General features: G+C 37.0%; 1 protein-coding gene across 1 annotated transcript; it reads left to right on the top strand.

Annotated features, from left to right (window-relative positions):
• Nucleotides 1-17,978: 17,978 nt before the first annotated feature.
• On the top strand, nt 17,979-18,548 carry LOC120008799. Its single transcript, XM_038859168.1, has 2 exons — nt 17,979-18,279; nt 18,388-18,548. The coding sequence occupies exons 1-2, from the start codon at nt 17,979-17,981 to the stop codon at nt 18,546-18,548; spliced, it is 462 nt and encodes a 153-aa protein (XP_038715096.1).
• The last annotated feature ends 1,576 nt before the right edge of the window (nt 18,549-20,124 follow it).

Here is a 20,124-nt window from a genome sequence, read left to right as displayed (position 1 = left end):
TACTCTTTGACTTTTTCTTGGTTCATTTGGAATCACTTCTGTATTTCTCTTATGGCTAAGAGAACTACTAGGTGCTAAGTCAGAAGAACTTGGCCCATTTCCTTCATTTGTTGAATCATTATAAAATTTATTTTCAATAAATTCAACATCTCTTGATTCAACTATGACTTTAGACTCCAAGTCTAAAAGTCTATAGGCTTTTGAATTTTCTGCATAACCAACAAAAACACTTTTCTTTGCTCTTGGTCCCAATTTAGTTCTCTTTGAATCAATAACTCTATAGAAGGCCAAACACCCCCACACTTTAAAATATTTCAAATTGGGTGTTCTTCCCTTCCATACCTCATAAGGTGACACATGAGTTTTCTTTGATGTAATTCTATTATGAATATAACATGCTGTTAGTATTGCCTCTCCCCATAAATTTAAAGGCAATTTAGCATTCAAAATCATTGAATTAATCATGTCAACTAGTGTCCTATTCTTTCTTTCAGCCAATCCATTTTGCTGTGGAGTATAGGGAGCAGTTTGTTGATGAATTATTCCATGTTCTTCACAAAAATTGGAAAATTCATGAGGAAAATATTCCCCTCCCCTATCACTTCTTAGCACCTTGATTTTCTTCTCCTTTTGATTTTCAACTTCAGATTTATACCTTTTAAACATGTCAAAAGCCTCATCTTTTGTTCTCATTAAATATACATACAAATATCTAGAGAAATCATCTACAAATGTTATAAAGTACCTTTTCCCTCCTCTAGTAAGTACACCATTTAATTCACAGATATCAGAATGTATAATTTCTAATATTTCAGAGTTTCTATTAACACTAGGAAATGGCTTCTTTGTCATTTTTGCTTGTATACAGATTTCACACCTAGCATTCTTATCATGCTTATAATCAATCAAACCATGTTTAGACATATATTTCATATAACCAAAATTTAAATGACCTAACCGTGCATGCCATAAACTACATGATTCAACAATATAAGCAGAAGGAGAAATTTTATTAATACTTAGTTTAAACACCCCATTACAAGCATAGCCTTTTCCAACAAACATTCCACACTTAGACAAGATCAAATTATTTGACTCTAGAACAGCCTTCATGCCGTTCTTACATAACAGATTTGCAGATATGAGATTCTTCCTAACTTCTGGAACATAAAAAACATTTAGAAGAGTAAGCATCTTCCCAGAAGTGAAGTAAAGTTCAACAGTCCCTTTTCCTTGAACTTTGGCTGTATTGCCATTTCCCATTATGACTTGTTCTCCATCTACACAATCTGTCAGAGTCTTGAAATGGTCCTTATTATTGCATACATGAACAGTAGCACCTGAATCGAACCACCAGTCTGAAGAGATAATAGCATCAGCCATGTTTACTTCAGTTATCATACCAATCTGCAATTCAGAAATCATAGCCACTAATTCTACTTGCTTTTCTTCCACCATATTTGCAGTATTGGGATCATTTGCATCATTGGAACCATTGTTACCTTTCTGATTTTTTAGAAACCTGCAATCACGAATGTAATGACCTTTCTTACCACAATGGTAGCAAGCCTTATTTTTCTTGTTTTTGGTGAAGTTTTTAGAACCAGACTTTTTGAAGCCTTTTCCTTTCTTGGCTTTGAGACTATAATTAGTCTGCTTGTTCCCATTGCTATGATCGATATTGTGAACATTAGAATTGGGTTGAAAACCCTCACGAATACGGTTTTCTTCCTCAATTCTTAAATGTTTCCCAAGCTTTTCCAAGGAAATCTCCTCAGTCATATGCAAAAGTTTCTTCCTATAATCATTCCAACTTGAGGGTAGCTTAGCAATAATTGCCCCCACTTGAAAAGATTCAGGAATTGTCACATTGAGATCACGCAACTTATTTACCAAGACATCTAGATCATGGATTTGATCTAAAACGGACATTGTATCAACCATTTTAAATTCAAAATACTTCATAATAGTAAACTTATCTGTGCCGATCTTTTCTGTCTTGTATTTGAATTCAAGTGCCGTCCATATCTCCTTTGGTGACTTAATTGGAGTATAGAGATCATACAATCTGTCAGACAGTGAGTTCAGAATGTGTCCCCTGCAGACCAATTCATCTTCTGCACGTTTCTTTCTATCCGTTATAATCTGATCAGTGTCTTTATCGGTTGGTTCTGGAAGTGGCTTCAAATTTGGATCCAGAACGTATGAGACCTTCAAGGTAGTTAGTAAGAACGTCATCTTATCTTGCCAACGAGTAAAGTTTGTTCCATTGAAGCGATCCAACTTCACAAAATCTTGATTCATAATTTTGAAAGTTGCTGTAGAACTTGATTCTGCTTCCATTGCGAAATTGTATGATGGAAGCGAAAAGAACACAGCTTTGAGGCGCGAATATCGCTTTCTTTAAGGAGATATTTGCCCCCACTCGAAAATAGTTTGCTAATAGGTTTCTAGCAAATCTCCTCCAGGATACAACAAAGCTATAAACATTCAAATAGCAATTTTGAATGTTTCTTGGATTTCTCTTTGTGAAACAAAATTGACTAGAAAAAGAGAGGAATGTTAGATTACATCAACTCTCAATCCTGAATAATTTATAGAGTCTGTAGGGGTGTGATGTGCAGTTACAAATTCTGAAAAATTGCAACTCTTAATTAATGGTGACTCTTAGAAATTAACTGTCAAAACAGTTTATTCCAATATTTTAGAGGAAGAGATAACCTTTGGCAAATAACTGCAAAGACAGTTAATTCTAGACACCAAATATTGGGCTCCTATATGGGCTCCACAGTCTATATAAACCACCCCAAATCTACTTACTCCTGACAATAAACACATACACGTGAAATGGAACCCACTATGAAAGGTGGCCCATAGAAGACTAAGCCCACGAAGGTGTGACTAGTTCAGAACACAAGCTAGAAAACAATATCGACAACCAAAAGCATTTAAGCAATGATACTCAACAAGGAATGTTTAAAGTGTTTAAAAAGGTTGTATTTCCACCCCCGAAAACCGACAAAACCACAATATAACTAGAGTCCGCGAAACCAAAACTCTTGAGTCATATGCAAGAGATAGGTAAACCCCTACCTGGAAATCAGGAAGCAAATGCAATGTACGAGTCTCCTAACCCCAAAAGTCAACTAGCTCCAAATCGCACTCGGAATCGCCGTCTATACCGAAAAACATGATATACGAAAATACAGTTAGAATATGTTCGGTCAACTATGGTCAATGGTCAAACAGTGTCAAACCGGGTCAAACAGTGTTAAGCAGGTTCAAACCAGGTCAAACAGTGTTAAACTAGTCAAACTAGTTCAAGCAAGAGTCAACACACCCAGGCTCGATCAACTCGGCCAAACTTTACCCAGTGGTGTCACCGACATTCCGGCCACCAAAACTGACCAAGCTAGATACCAAATTGAAGAGCTTGAAGAGAAGAACTCATACGTACCTGAATCCAATCAAACCACCACCAGAATCAACCGGATCAACCCAAGAAAGTTCATGGCAACCGGAACTTCAAACCCCAATTACACCTCAACGGCGACTTTGTTCGACGTGATTCAACTTGGGTTACACTCGTCTCCTCCCTGCGCTTCTTTTGATGACACCCGTAGCCACCACCGTTGCCGGAAACAAGAAATCACTGGTGAACCCGTGTAAGAGAGAGAAAGTTAGCATGAGAGAGAAACCCGTGTGAGAAGGAGGGTATTTTTCAAAATTTTAAAAATTTAGCTATTTAAATTGTTATTTGAACTTTTCACTATAGCCCCTATAGGTTTTACAGAAATACCCATCCCAAAAATTTGTTATTCTTGAAAATCCATTAAACTTTGAAAATTCATAATAAATCCAATTTAAATCCTATTTGAGTCATTCTTACGCCAAAAATTTTCTTCTTAAATCCCCCATTTATGAAAAATATTTTCATATTTTAAATTAATTTAATTTTTATTCTCCCCAAATCCCGGTTCACTCCACCTCGACCAACGCGTCAAAATACTATGAAAATTGTATAATCGGATAAGAATATTACACTAGGGTTCTGATTTAAAGATCTTTATTGTATTTAAATTACTTTGTTGTAAATTATCAATTCCTTCATGCATGTCAAAGATCAAGTCCACTGATTCATGTAGTAGTCATGACATCTAACATACTACGTCTATTCTTAATTTATAATTATTCATTGTGTCTAAACCGAGTTTAGCAAATAAGAACGCAATTAGATCTACGACAACTTATATAGCGATCACATGAATCATAACATATTGCGTCTATGTCGACGCAGTCATGGTATTAAAATTTTAAGTTGCTCTTCCGAAATTGAGCATGACATATATAAATATGCTTATAACATTGTATTACTATTACAAGTTTTATTCACATTATCATCATAAAAATTAAACTTAGGACATTAGACTTTGGTTTAATTTTCAATGAAAAAGAGCATATGCTTGGTTATTTTTCTGGTAAATTTTGAAGTTTTGTCTTTGTGATGTTATTAAAGAGTTTAAAGAAGTGTCACAACAATTTTATTAAGGGTTTAAAAATAGTTTGTCAAGATTTTTTTCACAAATCAAGCATATCATTAATTTAACTGCACCATCTATTTAGTTGAAAAGCGTAACAACATCATTCACAATGAAACATGTTTAGCTTGAAAGGGTTAGAGGATAAGAAATTTAATAAATAAAAAAAACTCAACTATAAATATTTCAATCATATGTGACATATATATTTCCACAAGCCGAGTTCTTTTATTGATTTATTCGAAGCATATAAGCTTACATGCATGTGTGTAGCATGTATATTGTAATATCCTGACCCGAGTTTGTACTATTCATAGTATTTTGACACATTAATCGAGGTGGAGTGAATCTCGGTGATCGTGAATCGGGATTTTGGGAGAATAAAAATTAATATAAAATAAAAATATGAAAATATTTTTCATTAATGGGGGATTTAAAAAGAAAAATTTTGACATAAGAATCACTCAAATCGGATTTACTCGTCTCACTCCTACGCTTCTTCTGGTACCAGCCATGACTGTCACCGTCGTCGAAATCATAAAGTCACCATGTGAGAGAAACATGCACGGGAGAGAGAAGGTTGCGAAAGAGAGGGTGTTTTTGCAAATAGTGAAAAATCTGGGTATTTAATTTATTGGCTTAAAACTTCACTGTAGTCCCTGCAGTTTTACGAAAATACCACTCACCAAATGTAAAAATCCAATTAACTTAAAAAATTTGTAATAAATCCAATTTAAATCCAATTTGAGTGATTCTTGCGTCAAAAATTTTATTTTTAAATCCCCATTTATGAAAAAAAATTTCAGATTTTTATCTTAATTTAATTTTTATTCTCCCCAAATCCCGGTTCGCGATCACCGAGTTTCACTCCACCTTGATCAACGTGTCAAAATACTATGAATAGTGTAAAAAATAAAGTCAGGATATTACATGTATGGCCTTGTCGGCTACTATGTTACTTAGTTGGATTACTGATGGTTGTATATATTTATTGTACCTCATATTCTGCATCATATTCTTTGATTTCTTTATTTTGGATATCGGTGTCCTCTTTCGATGCCCTACTGAGCTTCTTGGCTCACCCCTCTTCGTTATTCCCTTTCAGGTGAGTTAGACGCGATTGATGGCGGTCAGTGACGGGATGCGTGAGCAGATGTGTAGCCTCGAGCCTACTCTTCTAGCAGGGTGTGGGATTTTGGTATTGTATTTTGTATATATTATGCGGTTTGGCATTGGATAGATACTTTTACTATTCTGCTGTTAGATATGTGCTTCGGTGGTTTAGGTGGTTGTATATATGGTACTTTGGATACAAGACTGCTTCATATCGTGTTTCAGGAGTTATTATGATTGATAATATTATATCTGTTTATTGGGTTTAGTTATTGGTTTGGGAATTGGTTCGGGGGATGGGGTGTCCCCTACCGGTCACATCCTTGTGAGTATAGGTACACTTCGATATACATTAGGAGAGAGGGGTGTGACATATATGGAATTTTTTCCAATATCAAACTTTATATATACATAAGCAATCAACAAAGGGCGATTTATTATATCCACAAGAGCTTTCGCCACTGTATTTTTGGTTACATTCAGTTTTGCACTTGCTGACGCAAGTGTCGTAGTTGTTGTAAAGCCAAATCGCATGTTTTTCTTTGGTCGCGGATATTACTTTTTTGTCTGCAAAATTTATAAATGCGTATCACAAAGTTAGAAAAATAAATTCACACATATAGTGATTGATTGTAGGAAAAAAATAATACTTATCAATAAAAATTTAACAAGCTAAATTATTTTAAAGATTTATTAGATAATGTAATTCACTATATATTACAAAAAAAAAGAGTTATCTCACTTACCAAGTGCAGCCAACAAAATGACGAGAACAAATATAGTGGCAATGAATTTGGTCACTTTATGATTTCAAGTATGTAATTTGAAAGGAGTTTGCTTTGCTCTATATATAAGAGGCATATACATCTATATGAGACAAAATAATAAATAATTTTAGATACTTTATTGGATGAAATACATGCACAGATATATCAATCAAATTAAAAAAAAATTCAATTTAACTATTTACCTTATTATGTGAGATACAATTTGAATTCACAAACATATTTTGACTATATAAAATTAATAAAATCAATAAAATAGTTACTAAATTTGACTTTATAAACTTACTTTGACTATATATATATATAAATATAAATATATATATATAAATAAATATAAATATATATATATATATATGTAAAAGTGCAAACCTTTTGTTTTTTTTTTCAATCTACATGCTATATGTACGTCTGTGTATATATTTATATATAATAACTAAGTGGACATTTTTTATTTAGTTAGAAGATTTTCTCTATCAATCATGTCATACATCAATGTATTATTGTTATTAAAAATCTTTTATGAATAGAATGTTTATTCTTTTCATATCAATCTATAATTAGCTTTTTATATATAAATAATAATATACCTTATTCATGTTAATCAGAATAAAAATAAGTAAAATTATAATATTAACACACGGGTGATGCAAGAAGAAATTTTTATGCCAAGGAGACAACCAACCATGTGACATCCAAGAAGCTATTCACCAAGATTCGATGGAGAGCATTCGAACTTCGTGCAGAACGTCAGGACTTTTCGGCCTCATCTACATAAGGAAGACACATGACATTACTTTGGGTGTTCCTCGTTCTGTATGGAACACCCAAAGTCACAAGGCGGATGCCAAGGGCTAGTGCAAGGAAGAATGCAGCATCAACTAGCCAATCAGAGCCTACGGGATGGGGAGAAACCAAAGAAGAACCCGCTCACCCAAAATCTTTGGACATCATGGAGATTGGAATGGAAAACAAAATGCTTGTAGAAGAAGAGGGGAAAATAGAAATTAATGAGGCTAAAAAAGTGGTACTTAGCAAACCACCCAGGAAATTGACCAAACACCTACGCCCTTTTTATGTATGAGCTACGGTCAGAGCCAGGTTCATGGCTCATCAAATGGAAGACCAACTCGCAAACTTATGCGAAATAGATTGCTTGAAAAAAGGCAGTGTTATGGATGAGATAAATTTGGGGGGTACCATGGATAAGGCAGAGAAACAAGGATTCGCGAAAGCCCAAGACTCGCTGATGGAAGCGGAGATTGGACAAGGAGGAGAACATCGGCTAACTTTCGTCAGCAAACTACTCGGCACAGAGGTCAGAGTTAAACTTATTGCTTTACTTAAAGAGTATATTGATTGTTTTGCTTGGGAATATGATGAAATGCCCGTGCTAGACAGACAGTTGGTAGAGCATAAGTTACCAACCAAGCCGAATTTCAAACCTCACAAACAACCTCCTAGAAGATTTGCCCATAACGTAATCCCATAAATAAAGAAAGAAATTGAACGATTATTAAAGGCTAAATTTATTACAACTGCAAGATATGTAGGATGGTTGTCTAATATTGTGCCTGTGATGAAAAATAATGGGAAATTAAGAGTATGCATAGACTTCAGAAATCTTAATTTGGCCACTGTAGTAACCGGTTTTCGTTCAGCCCAAAAAAAAAATAAAAAATAGAAAAACACAAAAAAATGTAAAAGGCCGTTCTTGAGAGCGCAAGTTCACAAAAATTCAAAAAGCCACTTTTGGACCTACAAGCCTGCAAAAACTCATTTCCTTGACCCACAAGCCCAGGGATATTCAAAGTTTGTTTCTTGGATCCTTAAGCCCACAAACACCCAAATATTAGCCCAATAAAACCAAACCCTGGAAATTATCTACAAAATAAGGAAATTAAAAGATTTTGGGAAATAAAACCTTAAAAAGGAAAAGGTGACAATTTTTTAGGGTTTTGCAAAAGGAATGAAAAATACAAAAAGGGGTAATTTTCTTAGGGTTTCTAAAGAGGAAGAAAATAAGGTTTAAGGGGACTTTTTGGTAAAAGAGTAGAAATAGGGTTTTTGTGTGAGGTGGTACGGCATTATATAATGGAGCTAAGGGGGAGGAGAGACACACAATTGAGAGAGGAAGGAAAAGAGGAGGCGTGAGAGAGAAGAGAGAGGGGGGCTTTGGCTTTTGGTGAAGCAAAACAAAAAAAAAGGGTGAAAGGAGGCAGCCGTAGGAGGAGAGAAACAAGAAAGAGAGAAGGAAAAGAGATTGAGAGAAAATTAGTAGAAGGTTTTGAGGCAACACAGCTACACACCGGAAAAAGAGAGAGAGTTTCTTGTGATTGAAAGTTGTTCACTCTTAGCATATAACAACCCACCTCTCCTTACTAGTTATGTGAGATCTTGATTTTTCATGGTACAACTAAATCTAAGCTGCAATTTGAAAAAACTAAAATAAGACTTAAGACTTAAACCACATTAAATTTGATGAGATTAAAAGGTGATTTTTGAAAAATTGAGGGGCTAAATTTGAATTTTGTAAAACCTAAAAAACAATGTGTAAATCATCTTGCTATTCTCTCTCACAAAACAATAATTTTCTCAATCCCTGATAGCAGTCGCTCTATTTGACTATCCCAAAAGCAACCAAAGGTGACAAGGATATTGTTGAAATTATGGAGCAACCTGGAAAAACGGCCAAATCTGAACGATAAGTTGATGGCCAAGCCTCAACGAACGAAGAGTCCTGAGCAAGACAGATTGGCCAGTTAATTTCGTAGTGGCCGAAACGCGCTAGAGCAATTATTCAAATACCATATATGTGAGAGAACGTGGGTCATATAGAAGTAACTGATTAAAGAAACCCAGTAATGACAGGATGTGGGAGATGCATGTAAGGCAGAGATAAAGCTGTTACTCCACACTACTCCACAATTGATGGGAACATGGGACATGTGGCAAAAGTCCAACGGATCCAACTATAAATATCAATGTTGACAGTTTTGTAGAACATCTACGTAAGCCTAGATCGATTTTACATTGTTCAAGGTCTGATCATTCAACGACTCAAATCAAGCATGTAATTTTCCTTTCACAGCTTTTAATAGAATTCCTTTTTCTTTTTATTTCCTTACTCGTGTGTTTGTGCCCCTTGGAGGCCAATCTCTTTCTCATTTTTGTGCCCCTTTTTGGGACTTTGTTCCAAGAGATTTGTTTCTACACACATCGTTTGATCTTATTTGTTCGCAACACTCAAATTTCGTTGTAAACATATTGGCACACCCGATTGGACAATTGGTGTAAGAACCAAGAGATGCCTCCGAAATCAAGCAACGAAGCTGCTAGTAATGCCAGAGAAACTGGGGAGAGCCGATATGACAACATGCAAGTACTCAATCTAGGAGTGATACGCTGCCTCCTCAATGATACAACCAATGATGTGGTTGAACAAGTACATACCCAAAATGTGCACAATGTTGATAGAATTATGCGTAGTAATAATGTGCATCTCGAAGATTTAGCCAAACATTTAAATAGATTAAATGACGGAGTGCCTAAACTGGTGAATGTGTTCGATAAATTTGCCCAGAATTTACCCGTAAGTTATCAACACAAAGGAATAGATGCGCCTATAGGCTCTTTACCATTAAGAACAATAGGGTCTATATTCGAACATGGCCAAACTAGTAACCAGGTTACTATAGGCCAAAATGCTAGTAACATAGGTCAAAATATAAAAGCCCCTGGCTTACCTAGGAATGATCACGATATGAATAATTAGATAGGAGCCAGCCAAAGTGCAGTAGAGCAAAATATAGGCAATCAGGGTCTTACTAGTCAGATTGGGCAAGTTGGAGGTAGCCTTGTTGGAGTTGATCGAATTGACCAAGCTAGAGAAGGGCAAAATATAGCTGGCCAAAATGGAAATAGCCAAAACACAAATGGCCAAAATTTTAGAAATAATAATAATCAAAGTCAAAACAATTATAGCCAGGGGTTCGACCAAAATAGCTATGGTCAAAATCTCGGTCAGAATAATTATGGCCAGAGTCTTGGTCAGAATTACTATGGTCAAGGAATCGGTCAAAATCACTACGATCAATGTAATTATGGTCCTGGGATCGGTCAAAACAATTATGGTCAGAATTTTGACCAAAATAATTATGGCTTAAATAACACTGGCCAGGGGTATAGTCAAGGGTTTGGTCAAGCTAACAATGGCCAAGGTTTTAATGATACAAACATTCGTCCTATTAATGTAGGAAATCAAAATCAAGGCATACCATTAGTTTCACCCGTAGGTATCCCTTGCCCTCAAGATAATATTAGGGAACAAGTAACTGAAATTCTACAGGAACAGATCGACCTAGGATTGAGGCCCACCCTTAGGCCTACATGTAGGAAACTATATCCTGATTGGATCGACCAAGCATATCAAGCATATCCTTTTCCCAAGGGTTTCAAAATACATGAGTTTACCCTCTATAATGGATCGAAGGAGGTTTCTACAATAGAACATGTAAGACGATTTACATTGCAATGTGGCGAAGTAAATGATTAACATAAACTTAGAATGTTTCATAGCTCACTATTAGGTGCTGCATTTTCTTGGTATATAAATCTGCCTGCGAATTCGGTCTAAAATTGGTTGTAGATGGAACAATTATTCCACACTCAGTTTTATAGGGCAGAATCAGAAGTCACATTGGTAGATTTAGCTAACCTTAGACAACCGCTAGGAGAATGGGTCGAGGCCTTTTTACAAAGGTTTAAGACAGCTAGATCCAAATGTTTCGTCCCCTTGCCCGAGAGAGAATTCGTTAAGATCACGCAGAGTTGCTTGAACTTTGATTTGAAAAAGAAATTCCAAGATCGAGAGTTCCCCGATCTTTTTCAATTTTGCACGAATGTGACTAAATATGAGCAATTGCTAAGAGACGAAGAGCAAATGAAAAATTGAAGTAGAGGGACCTATTATAAGGACCAAAATTATGAAATGAATGAGGTAGATGTAAAAGACAACTTAGAATATGAGAAGGCTCAGGCCGATGTATGTGTGGCCGAATTAGTACAAGGAAAGACTTACATCTGTAAAGCTTTAATTAAGAAAGAAGATGTAGATAAAGAAGAAGCGCCAAAAGAAAAGAAAAGAAAAATAGAACGTTTTCTTTTGCCTTGTCAAAAACTGACAAGATATTCGACCAGGTGTACAAAGATAAACAGATTAAATTGAGCGATAAACATAAGCTCCCCAATCCTGAACAAATTCGCTGGAAGCGATATTGCAAATGGCATAATGCATGGTCCCACACTACTAACAGTTGTTTGGTTTTTTGTAATCTCTTACAGGATGTCATTGAGTCTGGACGAATTGTGTTCGACAAAGGGAAAATGAAGGTAGACGAAGACTCCTTCCTAAAGACAACTTGGATAAACATGGTCACACCTGATTTGACCAAATTGAGTCTACCGAAGTTCAAGTTAGTATTAGACGAGGAAATGGATGAGACACGTCCCAGCGTTTCAGACAGGATCGAAGCTAAAGGAAAGACCACATACGATCCTAACAAGGTAGAAGATTTATGCATAAGATGCCGCAACAGCATAAGATTAATTCAGAAGTTGAACGATGAAATGCTACGTGAATAAGATTATGAAAAAAGCAGGCAACCAGTCAATTGGCAGTCAAGGATGATGCAAGAAGAAATTTTTGTGCCAAGGAGACAACCACCCATGTGGCATCCAAAAAGCTATTCACCAAGATTCTATGGAAAGCATTTGAACTTCGTGTAGAACGTCAAGACTTTCCGGCCTCAACTTCATAAGGTCGACGCATGGTATTCCTACAACACTTAGACATGAAAGTCAATCCCTTTGATGAGATGGCACGCATTTAATAGCGAAGATATCAGAGGAATTATGTCCAAATGATGGGGAAGAAGTATGGTTGTGTTCGTTCTGAAGTTAGTGGTAGGTTGGATCACTCAGGAACAGATAGTGGGGCAGTTATTGAAACTACGAAAAACACTACTGAGAATCAAGAAGAAGAGACTGGTATAGAAATTAATGAGACTTAGCAAACCACCTAGGAAATTGACCAAACACCTACGCCCTCTTTATGTACGAGCTACGGTCAATGGAGTTCTAGTAACTAGGGTAATGGTGGATAACGGGGTCACCATCAATGCCATCCCATATCGCATGCTTAAGAAGTTTGCGAAGTCAGAGGTCAACCTAATTGTAATATCCTGACCCGATTATACATTATTTATGGTATTTTGACACGTTGATCGAGGTGGAGTGAACCTCGGTAATCGTGAATCGGGATTTAGGGAGAATAAAAATTAAATCAAGATAAAACTATGAAAATATTTTTAATAAATGGGAGATTTAAAAAGAAAATTATTGGCGCAAGAATTACTCGAATCGGATTTAAATTGGATTTATTATAAATTTTTGAAGTTAATTTGAACATTTTAGTTAGGGGTGTTTTTGAAAGATGGGTGTTTTTGAAAGTAAAATATTGTATAAAAGAAAAATTAAAAAAAATAAAAAAATACCCTCTTCTCTCACGATTTTCTCTCTCTCTCCCATCTTTCTCTCTCTAAAACGGGTTCAACTGTGATTTCATGATTCCGGCGACGGTGACGGTCAAGGCTGGTATCAAAAGAAGCGTACGGACGAGACGAGTGTAACCCAACTTGAATCACGTCGATCGGAGCTCCGATTTGGGAGAAATCTGAGATTGAAGTTCCGGCCACCGTGAACTTTCTTTGGTTGATCCGGCCGATTCCGGCGACGGTTTGGCTTGATTCAGGTACCTATGAGTTCATTTCATCGAGCTCTTCAATTTGATATAAGATTTGGCAGGGTTGGGTGGCCGGATCGCCGGCGGTGACGTTGAATGGGTTTCGGCCGAGTTGACTCGGTTGACTGATGTGTTGACCGGTTCAACCCAATTTGACCCGGTTTGACCCATTTGACCCGGTTTAATCCGATTTTGACCCATTTCACCTGGTTAACCCAGTTTGACCCATTTGACCAGGTTTAACCAGGTTTGACCCGGTTTTGACCCATTTGATCCGGTTTGCCCGTTGACCGTTGATCATAGTTGACCGAACGTATTTTAACTGTATTTTTTTATATCGTGTTTTTCGGTGTAGACGGTGATCCCGGTTGAGATTCGGAGCGGGTTGACTTTCGGGGTCAGGGGTTAATCAGGAACGCGTGATTGATATTTGCATCCTGATTTCTAGGTAGGGGTTTTCTATGTATCTTGCGTGTGATTCTAGAGTTCCGGTTTCACAGACTCTTATTATATTATGAATCTGTCGGTTTCCGGGGGTGGAAATACGACCTGTTTGTATGATTTATATGTATTTTATGTTGATTATCATTGTTGGTGCGTCTTTGGGAGTGGGGTGATTGGAGGTGGTTGAAGTACACTGTGGGGCCCATATAGGAGCCCAATGTATTGGATTATGATGGATTATACAATAAATTGGGTACGTACCTGTAGACCGTCTGAGGTGAGGTGCATCACAGGGGACGCTCTCTGGTGTAGGCTATGCTATCGGGATATCCGATCCTCATCCAGTTTCGGTGTGGACCTGGACTGGGAGACACCCTACGGGGATTAGGGTGGGTCCAGGGGTGGATTATGGATTATGGATTACCGGAGACTAGTGTTTGTGGTTACGGTGCTGTATAGCCTTATCGGCTACCATATTACTTGGTTGAATTGTCAATGATTGTATATTTATTGTGCTGCATATTATGCGTCATATTCCTGGATTTCTTATTTTTTTTGATATCGGTGTTCCCTTTCTATGCCCTACTGAGCTTCTTCGCTCACCCCTCTTCTTGTTTCCCTTTCAGGTGAGTTGGATGTAGGTGATGCTGGTCAGCGGCAGAACGCATGAGCTGGTGTGTAGCCTCGAGCTGTTTCTTTAGCAAGTTTTGAGGATTTGGGGTTTTGTATTTGTATATATGTTACTTATTTACTCAGTCTGATCTCGGGTAGATAAGTCTTCTTATTTCCGCTGTTGTATAGATACTCCGATGTTTTCGATAGGTGTATATATGTGGTATTCTGGAGAGACTATGCCCATGATATATTTCAGGAGTTGTTACTATTTTATATACTTTATATATTGATTTAGGCATATTGGATTAAGGGTTGGTTCGGGGGATGGGGTCCCCTGCCGGTCACGTTCTTATGGGTTTAGGTACACTTCGGTATACCATAGGAGAGAGGGGCGTGACACTAATTCCGACCGAAGTAGTGTTAACTAGCTTTAATGTGGGAGCTTCGTCGGCCAAAGGGGTAGTGCTGTTGAATATTACTATCGGAAACGCAACTAGGACGATGGTTTTCTTTGTCATTGATGGACCAACCAACTATAATATATTAGTAGGAAGAGATTGGATACATGGTAGTAGATGTATTCCATTATCATTGCATCAGTGCCTGATCTTTTGGAACCAGAAGGACGAAGCCAAAGTGGTCCAAGCAGACAACAAGCCCTTTACAGCTGAAGCAAACTTGGCTGAATATCACATGTATGACGGAAACTACGGGCCTATTACATTGACCCAAGATGGGGAAAATTTTATAGTAACGACTATAAACGAATATTACTCAGTGGAACAATTGACTGATTTACTCAATTCAATGAGGCCAAATTTAGTGGCGTTTTGAAGGGCCAACCAATGGCTCACAGACTGGAAATATTTTTCAATGATAAGCAACCTAACAGCAAAACAGGCCTCAGTAACGGCCACCAAAGCCAGACTAATGGCTTATCACTAGGAATATGAAGGAGAAATACGAGATGAACAAGAAAATAAGCTTGCCATGCAAGATTTCAGAGCCAGGATCATGGCTCATCAAATGGAAGACCAACTCATAAACTTATACGAAATAGATTGCTTGAAGGAAGGCAGTGTTATGGATGAGATAAATTTGGGGGGTATCATGGATGAGGCAGAGAAACAAGGATTCGCCAAAGCCCTAGACCCGTTGATGGAAGTGGAGCTTGGACAAGGACGAGAACATCGACCAACTTTCGTCAATAAACTGCTCGGCACAGAGGTCAGCGTTAAACGTATTGCTTTCCTTAAAGAGTATATTGATTGTTTTGCTTGGGAATATGATGAAATGCTGGGGTTAGACAGACAATTGGTAGAGCATAAGTTACCAACCAGGCCGAATTTCAAACCTCACAAACAACCTCTTAGAAGATTTGCCCCTAACATAATCCCAGAAATAAAGAAAGAAATTGAACGATTATTAAAGGCCATATTTATTATAACTGCAAGATGTGTAGAATGGTTGTCTAATATTGTGCCTGTGATGAAAAAGAATGGGAAATTAAGAGTATGCATAGATTTTATAAATCTTAATTTGGCCACACCCAAAGATGAATATCCTGTGCCCACAGTAGATTCTTATACTTTGGGTATAACCAAATTTTCATTGATGAAAATGATGTGCATAAAACTGCCTTTAGATGCCCAGGATCATTAGGGTGTTTTGAATGGGTAGTTATGCCATTTGGTTTAAAAAATATTGGGGCCACATACCAAAGGGCCATGAACCTAATTTTCCACGATATGATTGGCCAGCACATGGAAGTATATGTAGATGACACAGTGGCCAAATTGGTCAAAGTTGATGACCATTTTGGCCAGTTGCAGGGACTATTTGAACGGATGAAAACTTATAAGTTAAAATTGAATCCGCTCAAATGCACATTTGGTGTAAGCATCGGGCTAGGATTCCTCGTGCATCAAAGAGGAATCGAAATAGACCGAAATAAATCAAAAGCCTTACTTGAAGCTCAACCACCCAGCAACAAGAAAGAGTTACAATGATTTCTAAGGTATGTGAATTTCCTAAGATGGTTTATTTCTAATTGCGCAGGACGAACAAAACTATTCTCCCCTTTATTAAAGCTGAAAAGTCAAGATGAATTCTTCTGGAATGAAGATCATCAAAAGGCTTTTGAAATCCTAAAAGACTATTGATCACAACCACCAGTCATGGTCTCACCTGCATAAGGGAAATCATTAAAGCTGTACATATCAGTTTATGATCAATCCGTAGCAAGAATGCTCGCACAAGACAATGCTCAGGGTGAGGAAAGAGCCATTTATTACTTGAGTAGACAGTTACTCAAATATGAATGTAATTATTCTCCACTGGAGAAATTATGTTTGGCTTTATTTTTCACATGTACGAAATTAAGGGCTTATATAAGGCCTGTGACTGTGTACTTAATTTCTAAAGTGAATTTAATAAAGTACATGTTTTCTCGCCCAATCAAACTTCAAAGGGTAGGGTACTGGGCGTTAGCCCTATCTGAATTTGACATTCAATACATACCTCAAAAAGCAGTAAAAAATCAAGCTTTTGCCGATTTCTTGGCCGAGCATCCATGTTTAACTACTACCAAAGAATTGGAACAAGATTTGTATATGGTGAATGTTAACCTGTGGATTCTGTAATTTGACGGGTCAAAAATGTCAAAAGGAGCAGGAGCAGGAATTGTTATTGTAACACCAGTAGGTCAAATATACCGATTTTGCTTCACATTGGACGAAGTATGTGCAAATAACCAGGCCGAATACAAAGCATTAATTATCGGCTTGGAAATCTTAATAGAAATGGGTGTTAAGAATATAAAAATTAAGGGAGATTCACAACTTGTTGTTTGCCAGATACAGGAGGTTTTAAGTGCCAAAGTCACTCGTTGCTTGCGTTGCACGAAATGGTACAAAACCTATTGGATGAATTTGACCAAACTGAAGTACAGTTCATCCCAAGAATGTATAACGATATGACAAATGATTTAGCATAAATAGCGTCAAGATTCAAGGAAGTTAGTATGCTAACCCATGATGTTACTAAATTCGGTCAAATTAACTTGGCTTTAAAAAGGAATAGGGCGAAAATTCTAAGCATAGAATGTCAATACAAATAGATAGGAGAATAGAGATAGTTACATTCTTAAATAACCCAAGCATAATGATGGGTAGGAAAACAAATCTGAAAGCTTTGAATTTCTTATTAATAGAAGATGTGTTATACAAAAAGCGTCCAGACGGAGTCTTACTGAAATGTGTTAGTTTACAAGAAGCCAAAATAATAGTGGCTGAAGTCCATGAAGGAATATGTGGAGCCCATCAAGCTGGAGTAAAAATGAGATAGTTAATAATTAGGAACGGGTATTTTTGGCCGAAAATGGGGGAAATATGTGCCCAATATGCCAAAGGTTGTCAGGCTTATCAAAGACATGGACGCATTCAAAGAGCACCTGCCAAAGAGATGGTATCCATCATCAAACCATGACCATTTAGAGGATGGGCAATAGATTTGATAGGTAAAATATACCCACCTTCTTCCAAACACCACACATTCATTATTGTGGCCATAGATTTTTTCACAAAATGGGTTGAGGCCATACCCTTGAAAGAAATAACCCAAGAGATTGTGATCGAATTTATAAAAAACCATATTATATATAGATTTGGAATTCCCCAAACTATAATGGTTGATCATAGCACGTCTCTGAATGGGGAAAGAGTAAAGGGTTTGTTGGAAGAATTTGGTAATCAGTTGGTTAATTCAACTCCTTATTACGCTCAATCCAATGGGCAAGCTAAATCGTCCAATAAAGCCTTAAAAAATATTAGAAGAAAAATGGTTGAACAAAATGCCAAACAGTGGCATGAAACTTTAGCACAGGCTTTATGGGCACACAGAATGAGTCCTCGTTCAGTTACTAGCGGTTACACCTTTTCAATTGGTGTACGAGGCTTTATGGGCACACAGAATGAGTCCTCGTTCAGTTACTAGCGGTTACACCTTTTCAATTGGTGTACGAGGCTTTATGGGCACACAGAATGAGTCCTCGTTCAGCTACTAGTGTTACACCTTCTCAATTGTGTACGATCAGGAAGTAGTGTTGCCCGTGGAAATAAATGTTCAATCAATGCGAGTAGCTTTACAGAACTAAGCAAAGATGATTATACTAAGGCCATGATGCAAAATTTATTAGAGTTAGACGAAGTCAGGTTAGATGCATTAAATAGGATTGAAGTGCAAAGACTAAAATAGTCAAGTGTTACAATAAGACAGTAGTAGCGCAATCCTTTGAATCAGGAGAGTTAGTATGGAAAGCCCGGTTACCCATTGATTTCAAAGACCCAAAATATGGGAAATGGTCACCCAATTGGGAAGGACCATACCAAGTGGAATCTGTATTACCTAATGGTGCTTACCATTTGAAAGACGTAGATGGAGAAACACACATTCATGCCATCAACGACAAATATTTGAAAAAATATGTTCCGTCAGTATGGGAACACGAAAATTTATAAAAGAACGAACTCGTTTCGTAAATCATTACTTAAAGTAGAGTATGTCAAGGCCAAAGAAAGGATTGACCCTCTATAAGTAAGAAATTACGCAAAATATTTACACAAAACAAACAATTGAATGTAAAATGGCTTTGAAACGACAAGCTAAAGATACTAAAACTTAATGGTTGTAGCCTAATGAGCCCACTTGGTATATAGATGTAAATGTCTAAAAGTCAGGAGCATTCAAACATTTAAGACCTATATCCCATGTAAACCAACAGGAAAATGTTGCAGGCTAAATGACCAACCAAGCGATCCCTTCCTTGAACTGTGGCCTATGCAGATCAGTTAGCAAAGAAACTTGCAGAATATCATCAATAAGGCCTGACAAATTCATATTGTGTGTACCCGACAACGTCGAAGGAATCCTGACATTGTGAGGATACACACGATACAAGTTACCAAGTCTTTCAGAAGATTTGGGAATAATAAGTTAAAAGAACAAGAAACCTATTTTATAGAGGCCCAAAGGGGTAGGTTAGGAAGAAATAAAATTGCATTTATGAGTAAAAGACGTGGCGCAAGTGGGTATTGGAAATTGAAAAGCCAAAGAAAAATGCAATTAATATATGAAGATAAGTATGTAGGAAAAGTGGTACTTATCGTAAACATAAAAGAAATGATTTCATCTACGAAAAGGATGAAAACGTCCATCTTACAAAAAAAAATATATATATATATATATATATATATATATAATATAGATATTGTAATGGCCTAAAGACTATTGAATGTTCAAAATATCAGCACGAAGCCTCTGCCAGTCTCTAAAAAACATGCCATTGTCAACAGTTGGTTCGGCCGAAGTACTAGCCTCGCTCAGAGTAGAAAGTTCTGCAGTCAATTGTGATACGGCCTCTAGTTCTTCAATCAGCTCCTGTTGAAGATCATCCCTCTCGCTTTGGATCCTCTTAATGTCATGATCAACATTAACATGTTGAACTTTAAGTAGCTTCAGAGTGGATTCCTTCACAACAATAGTATCCAGTAATTTCAAAATAATTTCTCGTTTAGTATTAATTGCAGTGGATAGACTTGATCTTTGAGCGCTAAGTGTTGTAGCTGATGGAGACTGACGATGTCGCTTAATAATGGCACGAATCTCCTGCACACCATAAGTAATCAAAAGACGAGTGCTCAAAGGAAGAGCATCAAGAGTGGTAGCAAGAGGCATGGCGGTCTCTATTAAGTTGAGGTGCACATAGTTCTCTGGCAAAGAAGCCTAGTCAAGACTCAACTCAAGATATGCGACGAGCATGAATATTACGTCG

The sequence above is a fragment of the Tripterygium wilfordii genome, chromosome 11 (assembly GCF_013401445.1).
Source record: "Tripterygium wilfordii isolate XIE 37 chromosome 11, ASM1340144v1, whole genome shotgun sequence".
Taxonomy (NCBI): domain Eukaryota; kingdom Viridiplantae; phylum Streptophyta; class Magnoliopsida; order Celastrales; family Celastraceae; genus Tripterygium; species Tripterygium wilfordii.
This window is presented reverse-complemented; position numbering and strand designations above follow the sequence as displayed.